This window comes from Chaetura pelagica, unplaced genomic scaffold, assembly GCF_000747805.2.
Source record: "Chaetura pelagica isolate M959 unplaced genomic scaffold, ChaPel_1.0 scaffold86, whole genome shotgun sequence".
Taxonomy (NCBI): Eukaryota; Metazoa; Chordata; class Aves; order Apodiformes; family Apodidae; genus Chaetura; species Chaetura pelagica.
Window position 1 is genome coordinate 394,621 of NW_009953612.1, and position 8,877 is coordinate 403,497.

The 8,877-nt window shown below is 49.8% G+C and overlaps 1 protein-coding gene across 1 annotated transcript; it reads right to left on the minus strand.

Moving 5' to 3' along the window:
* Positions 1–1,272: 1,272 nt before the first annotated feature.
* On the minus strand, positions 1,273–8,830 carry PPIH (peptidylprolyl isomerase H (cyclophilin H)). The gene is made up of 8 exons (XM_009999816.1): positions 8,769–8,830; positions 8,371–8,394; positions 7,868–7,912; positions 7,439–7,481; positions 5,437–5,529; positions 3,735–3,822; positions 2,609–2,649; positions 1,273–1,341 (listed from the first exon to the last, which is right to left on the minus strand). The coding sequence occupies exons 1-8, from the start codon at positions 8,819–8,821 to the stop codon at positions 1,273–1,275; spliced, it is 456 nt and encodes a 151-aa protein (XP_009998118.1). The 5' UTR covers positions 8,822–8,830.
* Between the last annotated feature and the right edge of the window lie 47 nt (positions 8,831–8,877).

Genomic DNA, 8,877 nt, shown 5'->3' on the forward strand with positions numbered 1-8,877 from the left:
CTAAGACCTGGCTGGGAGGTACTCAAGATGGCACCAGCCTGGTACCTGGAAATGAAAAGCCTCAAGTTGGATGTTGGGCAGATTTCATGCACTCCAAACAGAAATGATCAACAAGTCTGGGCCTGAAGACAACCCTAAAGGGGACCCAACCCATCAGTACAGGTCTTCTCCTCTTGTCCCTTTCTCCAAAAGCCCTATAAAAGCCACCAGAAGTAGCAGGGAAATGAATGAAAGATGACACTCTATGTTGTCACTTCAAGTAGGAGGAGCTCCCAAGAGTCCAAAGTACTGCAGAGCTGAAAGGCTTTCTGATGGAAGCAGGGAGACATCTTCATGGGCAATTCCAGATGTCTATGGAAATCATTTCATGGAAGGCCAAAAATGGTGGGGATTTTCCTTTTGTGAGTGCCTGCCTGCCAAAATTTGAAAAATCAGCAACCAAAAGGCTAATACAGCAGATTTTTTACAAGCTGCAGCCTGTAGTGCAATGTAGAGATTGGCTGAAATGCTTGTGCTTTTCTAGAGAAGGGGGCAGACAAATGGAAAGAGAATATTGCACGTTGGCCTGAGCTCTGTCTCGAGCCTTGGTTGTTCAACCAACATCAGCCTTTCTCAGGCTTCATCTCTAAAGCTTCAGCACAGTAAGTGCTGAAAACATCTCCCTTCAGATGAGGACAGTGGTGTTTTTTTTTTTGAGGAGAGATAAAACTATGTAACATGAGAATTCCATGGTCCTTCAGTGGGAACAATCCCATGGTTGGACTGAGCAAGAAGAGCCAGGTCCTCTCTTTCTCCTCTTCTTTGCTCCATCCCTGCTTGCCCAACACACAGATGTTCTGCTTTCTCTGGCCATCTGAGTTCACCAACCTGCAGGTCAAAGCAAAGCCCCTACTCCCAGCCTGCCTGGGTAATTCCAGCTGAATTCCTGCCACAGCCCCCTTTTCATCCACTGGCTTCTCAAGGCTTCAAGGCAGCCTATCCCCACCCAAAGGAGAGGTCCCACAACCCCATCATCCCCTTGACTGCAGCTGCAAAAACTTATCCCTCCAGTGCTGCCCTTGGTCCTTGTGTGGCTCAGAGAGAAGTCAGTTCAGGGAGTTGAGCTGGCAGAAAACTAACACTGTTAGAGAGGCACTTTCTGGTGTTTCACTGAGCTGAGTCAACTCTCTGCAGACTTGAATGTGAAAATAAAAGTGAGGAGCAGAGCAGCCCACAGCTCAGTGGCACTGGGTGTCTGTGAAGACTGAGACTTACCACATCTCTTTGATGGCTCTACATTTCCCCACACTGAGAGATGACAACTGGCAGCTTGGGCTTGTTATTTGGACCTGTGGGCACATTCTGGGGACAAACAAATATATCATGGGAAACCTTGTAAAAGAACAGCAAAAGTACAGCAAACCCAGTGAGTGACAAGTACCTGAAGACTGGCAGTGAGTGACAAGTACCTGAAGACTGGATATGAGGGTTTGTGCAGCATCAGGAACAGGGAAATCTAGACACAGCTCTCACAGAGAAGCATTGTCATGCATTCTGGCAATGGCCCAGACTGTAAGTCAGTGAGGTCTCCATGTGCACAGAGGTTTGGGGTACAGACCAGACTCTGGTCCTTTGAATGGGAGGGTAGAAACAGAGCAAAAATTGGAGAGCTCCTCATGAGACACACCAGGCATCACGTCACGTGAGGCTGCTCTGGCTTGAACCTTTCAAGTTCCTAATTACAGCTGCAACCAGCAAAGCAAACTTGGATTTGCACAGAAGGAGAACCCAAATGAGAGGCAGTCACAAAGCAACCCTGAACCTCTCGTTCTGCTGGACTCAGCTCATTTTCATCAGTCTCTGATTTCCTTTCACTTGCCCCTTGCTGCAGTGGGGCACAAAGCTGGCACCCCACTGCCTTCCAGCTGTGCTCCTGGTGAAGAGGGCTGGCAACACATGGATTCTATCACCCTGCAGCTCCTGGCATCCCACCACTTCTCAATACCCAACAGTTGCCAGGTCTGTTTGCTCCCCTCTTTTCAGATCCCTGATGGCAGAGGCCCTTGTGCACATGGGCCCATGAGCATCTTCTGCCCCAAAGAACACACTAGTGCTTGTTACAACTATGAACTCTCCTGCCATGACACCCAGCCACATCATTGGGAGCAACCACCACCCCTGAGCTCCTGGAAGCCACTGAGGTTTGTTGAATTTTTCTTCTGAAACATGCTGATCACACATCAGCAGAACTGATGATTGAGCATCCACTGAATAATCCCAGGCCATGGCACAGAAGTGATCTGCCCCACACTCTTGTCTGAGTTGCTGATGGAACAGCTTTCAATTCAGCTCCCTGAACAAAGGCAAAGCATTGCAAATAAAGCCACAAGAACACAACCCTGGCTCACAGACTAACGAATGCACAGCATTTCCAAAGGCACTTTCTGTGACAGCCTTTGCCTCAACAGATTTCCTGCTATTTCATAATGATGACAACCAATAATATCAAGGCTGGTATTCCCTGGTATCCTGAAAACAGACAGTGGAAGAGAACAAAACAACCCTGGTTAACCCTCTGCATGACTTTCCAACATGGACATTCACAGATCAACAGGCAAATTCAACTTACTTCAATCTTCCTCATAACCAGCAGCCCATCCACAATTTTACCTAGAAGGAGAAAATGAATCTTCTTCAATAGGGTTGGTTTCCACTTTCCTCCCCCCCACTCATCACAGGAACACTCATTTTTGTTCCTCCTGAAAAGCCTCCTGCAGTGTAGAGCTCCTGGGCACTTGTTCCTGATCTCTACAGTGATACAAGAAGCAATGAATTCTGAAAGCACTTTCCCCACTCAGAACAGGAGGTGCATCTTCCCATGGCAGGGGTGACATGTGAGCTTCTGAGACCCACCACCTGTGCTAAAATACAGCATGAACTATCTACTAGCACACCTTTGTCATGATGCTAGAAGGTCAAAGGACACCAGTATTACCCAAAAATCAGAGGTAGGAAGTAGAACACCAGCTTAATGGCCAGCAGGGGAGGAGAAAGGGACCTGGGGGTCCTGGTGGGCAGGAGGACCATGACCTGCAATGTGCCCTTGTGGCCAAGAAGGCCAATGGCCTCTGGGGTGGGTTAGAAAGGGGGTGGTTAGTAGGGCAAGGGAGGTTCTCCTGCCCCTCTGTTCTGCCCTGGTGAGGCCACATCTGGAATGTTGTGCCCAGTTCTGGGCCCCTCAGTTCCAGAAGGACAGGGAACTGCTGGGAAGAGCCCAGGGCAGAGGCACAGAGATGCTGGAGGGAGGGGAACATCTCCCTGCTGAGGAAAGGCTGAGGGAGCTGGGGCTGTTGGGCTTGGAGAAGAGGAGACTGAGGGGCCACCTCATCCATGGGCACAAATCTGTTCAGGGCAGTGTCAGGAGGACAGAGCCAGGCTTTGTGCAGTGATGTCCAGTGACAGGACAAGGGGCAGTGGGTGCAAACTGGAGCCCAGGAGGTTCCCTGTGAATCTCAGGAAGAACTTCTTTGGTGTGAGAGTGCCAGAGCCCTGGGCCAGGCTGCCCAGAGAGGCTGTGGAGTCTCCTTCTCTGGAGACATTCCAACCCCCCTGGCCACGTTCCTGTGTGATGTGCTCTGGGTGCCCCTGCTCTGGCAGGGGGGCTGGGCTGGGGGAGCTTTCCAGGTCCCTTCCAACCCCTGGGATTCTGTGAATCCCCCTGAGCTGGCAGGCCAGCCTCTGCTGCAGGTACTCACCAAACACAACATGTTTTCCATCCAACCAGTCACACTTGGAGCACGTGATGAAGAACTGGCAGCCGTTGGTGCTGGGGCCGCTGTTTGCCTGGGGTTGAGATTGGCCAAACAGAAATGGTACCAGTGAGGACTTCCCAGTACAGATGCAGATCACACAGGGAAGAGCTGCTTCACCTAGCCTGGCTTATTGTCAGCTTATTGCTCCACAAACCCAAAGAAGCAAGATCCACACAAGAGCCCTCTGTGCCACTTAGTCTGGCCATGCCAGTCTGTGCTGGAGCTGCAGCCCCAGCTGCTGGTTACACACCCGTGAAGCACCAGACTGAGCTGGGATCTGGGCTCTAGCTCCTGAAAATCAGGATCACATTTTCAGTGAGGAGTCCTGACTGGTGGTTTTGTCCAGGGGAAACCTGCTAGTCAGGAACCAGGACAGAAAAAAAAAGCAGCTGGTTGTTGCAGTTTAGGCCCAGCTGGTAACAACCAGGCTGACTTACCACTCCCTCCTGCTGTGGGACAGGGAGAAGAAAGTCCAACTAAAAGCTTGTGAATCAAGACAAGGACAGGGACCCCCTCCCCCACTACCAACCCAAAACACTGATTTCTGCTCTTTGGAAAGTTATAAAGAATGTATATTCAAATTAATATAGAATAATAGAGCATGAAATAATATAGAATTAAAAGAAAGGTTTCTGTTCTGATGAGCAGGTTAATAAGGTAAATCACATGGGTACAGGGTTCACAGGAGCAGTGTCATGCAGAATTAAAATTTAATTCACACATCTCTGCAACACTTTGAGCTCTTGTGACAACCAGGAGGTACTAGATCATGTTTCTGGGCTGACAAGTGACCTGGGCAAGTGTTGCAGCTGCAGAACTGCAGGGGAAAAGGTCATGTTGGAGCTTTTCCTCATTGCTTCATTCCTCATTCCTTCCAGCTTGGAAGGATCCAGCTGGGATGGACCATGGTTTGACCCAGCAGGATGACTCCAGAGCCAGGCCACTTTGACATAATGTTGGTAAGAGCAGAGTGGGATCCCTTCTCCCACACTACAGGACACAGATTGCTTAGCTGTGACCCGACATCTCTTTTGGGGCCACATTTTGAAGAACTACTCCAAATGACAAATGCCCCAAGCAAGTGGCTTCAAGGGCAGGGCAGCTGAACAGAGCTGGTGAAGAAGCAGCTGTGGACAGGAACCCTGAAGCATTGACTCCACTTGCATTCTGTTGCAAAAGTCAGTGTATTGTCCCTGCCAGACAACCTGCAATGGTTGCAGTTTTTCCTACAACGTTGAACAGGAAGTTGCTATAAAAGATACCATGGTGATGCTGCTATGGCTTTGAAACTCCCAAATCTCTTTGTCTCATCCTTGCTGAGGTCAGTGTTTGGTAACAGGATTGGGGAAGAAAGGCCATCACCACTTGCTACTGCCCCAAACTGTTAAGAATCAAGCTGTTCTGAAAGCTGATCAAACACCAGCACTCCAAACAGCTGCAAAAGTGCTGAAGGATCAGGACTTGAGTGTTACTCAACAGATTAACCCATGAGGAGCCAACTAGTAGTTGCACACAAGGTCTTTCAGACCTTGTATCCAATGGTGGAGATTTCTGTTGTCTGGCAAATCATTTATACACTAAGGAAAAAGGGAAAGAGAAAGTACCACGAGTTTTTTAGTCCTGTAATGTCACTATTTATACTCACCATAGAGAGCAGCCCAGGAGCAGAGTGTTTCAGCTTGAAGTTTTCATCTGCAAAAGGGCCCCTGTATATACTGGCTACTCCTGTGCCATCCCCCTGTGAGAGAGGTGCCCAGTCAGCTCAGCACTTGTTCTGCAGCAGCTGCAGAACAATCCCTGAGCAAAAGGAGAGGGTTAAAGCCCAAAACAGATGCTGTGCTGCCATTTCTATAGAGCAGCAGTGACCACGTTCAACGGTTCATTTCTGAAGAGGAGCAGTGCCTGGTTTCTAATCATTTGCCACCCAAATGGTGACAGAGCCCAGAGCTGGGAAGGATCAAGTCCATGTCTCCCCAGGTGAGATGGGAGGCTGCAGGTTGCCTGGTACAGACCCAGGACTTGGCAGGGAAAATGGAGGGGTTCTGCAAGTGTGGACTGCAGACATGGCTGTGTGGAAAGAGGCAGCTGATGGCATGTTTCCTTATTTCACCTGATTTCCTGTGAAAATGTGGGCCAGAAACAGGCAGGTGAGCCTGTTCGGCAAGGCCAGCTTCTAAAAGACAGAGTTTCTAATTTCTGTTGTACTTTCCCAAGTCAAAACATCTTGTACTTTACAAGCCCTAGCACTCAGGTCTCAAGATGCTTGTGAATTCAAGCAGCATGACCCACCACAGCTGCAGATTCCAGCTCTGACTGCTCCCAAGCCTCCAGCTTTGCAGAAGCCTGATCCATGCTCCACACCAGGCATGAAGCCTGTGGACCTGCTGCAAGGCCACCCTGCCCTTTGGTCCAGCACTGCAGACACTCCTGGGTGATGCCAGAAGGACCAGGCAGGGACTCTTCCATAGAATGGCCTTGCAGATGCTGCAGTGAGGAACCCTGCAGGGAAAGCTAGAGGAGAAATGCCAACAGGTCTGTCTGCTACAGTCAGCTCAGTGCACTGTTCTGGCAGTAACCTCCCCTTCTGTGTTGATTTCTGTGTTGCTTCAGACCCATTTCTTCTGCCTTGCTGCAACTTGGCTCCTTTCATTGCCTTTCTGCTTTGCATTTAGGCTCCTTACTAGGTCAACAGGAAAATAAGGTGCCAGTAAGAAACCATATGCAGTTCCACATCCTTTGCTCTGCTGGCCTTGCCCTTGCTTCTTCTCCTCCTGTTCTCTGGGGTTTACTTCAGCTGTTGGCTCTGAGGTGGGAACATACCCCCCACCTCAGTGGTCAGTGGGACTATTCTTGGTCCACAAGTGGCTTTGTAATAAGTGTAATTTATCAATTACAAATTCTGGTGCAATCTGTAATGCTTTCTGAACTTCAGTGGAAGTAACACAGTCCACTGGGACATTTGAGCAGCATCACACTTAGTCACTACCTAAAAGCCTGTTGTGGCTGAGCCACCTGCTGGGCAACCAGTGTTCTCAGTTACTTGCATGCAACCCAATTTTATCATATTGTTTAGTAAAAAAAAAGCTTCATTGCTCCCCTCAGACTCAGACACACTTCCAGAAATGAAATTATTTTACTGGGTCCTAGGACAGTGAAGAGACTCTCTGATCATCCAGCCTTTCCTCCAGACTCTGCTTAGCCCCAGGTGTGTGTCAGCACAACCAACACCACCAGCACAAAGTCTTCTCTATTCTCACACTAACAAGAAGTTACTTTTGATTTAAACCCTCTCTTGCACTGTACTTAGGCTCTCTTGCCACAAAGCTCATAAAAATTCACAGGGTTTCTTGTCTGGGGGGACAGAAGGAGGAAAGAAAACAGTGGGGAAAAATCTTTGCAAGTTGGAAAAGCCTCTAATTGTGCTGCCAGGAAATGCTTTGGGAAGAAGAAGGTATATCCACCAGACTCTGGATTTGTTTTCAAGGCCCTTCAAGTCTGTCACAGCTAGAGGTGGCAGCAATGCCATGAGGAAACCTCCAGTTACTCCCAGGTTCCTCCAAAAACAGCCCATTGTCCCCAGGGATCTGAACTGGAAACATTATTATACCCCATAGGAAAAGAACAAAAGGAATATAGAAGGTACATACATTGACAAAGTCACCTCCTTGGATCATGAAATCCTTTATTACCCTGAAAAAGTAAAACAACAGTTCTCAGGAGACAAATGCCTCATATGTGGTAAGAAAGAAAATCTGCCTGACAGCACCACAACAGTTCCCTGGGTCTAGGAATGCTACAGCCAAACATCTCCCACATCTACTCACAGCTGAATTGCTCTGAGGTCACTGCTGGTTGACCCATGAGGTGAGAGATGCCAGAAAATCACCTCTGACCTGGCACACCAGGAATAGGGGATCCCAGCAGACACATCAAACAGCACCCCCAAACCCCCCAGAGCTACAGAGTATCAGCCACAGCCTGCAAATGCCTCCCAGACCAAGAATGCCTTGCAGATCTCAACACCACCTCTCCCTCAGGCTGCTGCTGCAGTGCTTACACAAAAGCAAATGAATTACCTGTGGAAAGTGCTCCCTTTGTAACCTATAGGGACACCATCTTTCCTACAAGGAAATAAAAAGGAAAATCATTGCAACCTACTGGACAGCCCAACACAAAACCCTCCCAGGAATTCAGAGTCCCAGAAGGCTGCCCCACACCTCAGCAGCTGCCTGGCCTTACAACCAGGCTCTTGGCTGCTGCTCTGCACAGGCAGTGCCACCCCTTCCCACCACATCCATCCCATCACCTTAAGGGGATCCCACTGGAACCTGCAGCAAGAGCAGGTGGCATCTGAAGGAGGGGTGTTTTAGAGCAACCTGAGCACAACACAGTTGTGCCCAAAAGGGAAAGTTGTGTCCCCTCCATGACCAACTGAGCCTGGCACCACTGTCAGAGCAGACTTCTCCAGCTCATTTTGAACAAAAGAACACCTCCCAGTGAGCCTTGTTCCTACTTACCCAGCCCTGTTGCTCTGAGTGGGCTACTTCAAAGGGCACTGTCAGACTCTACATGCACTTACCTGAACTCCCCCGTACAGAACTGCCTGGAAAACAAAGCAGAGCAGAACCTGAGCCACCTCTGAGCCCCTAGGACACCTGGGGCTGCACCCAGGAAACCCAGCACTGCTGGGCTGGACTTGCCTTCCCACCCAGGGGGTGGGAACTGGAAGGGACTCCTCCTCACTCCTCTTTCTAAACAGACCTCTGCACTTTCTTGCAGCTGAGGAGCTCAGATACTCAACAACTGAACGTGGAGCCGTTGGAAAGAGAACGGGGTGTATTTAGTTCAGCTGGGGGGGGCCAGGGAGGGGCAGCAGCTCTGGGGGACAAGGGCTCACACTGCCCCCAGAAACATCCCTACACCCTGGAGCTCTGGCAGCCCGAGGCTCAGCTGCAGGGACATCCCCCTGCTCCTCACCTGAAGTTCTCAGCTGTTTTGGGCACCACGTCCGCGAACAGCTCGATCTTCATGCGCCCGACCTCCTGTGGGACAGGGGCAGCTCAGCCCAGCCCAGCCCAGCCCAGCC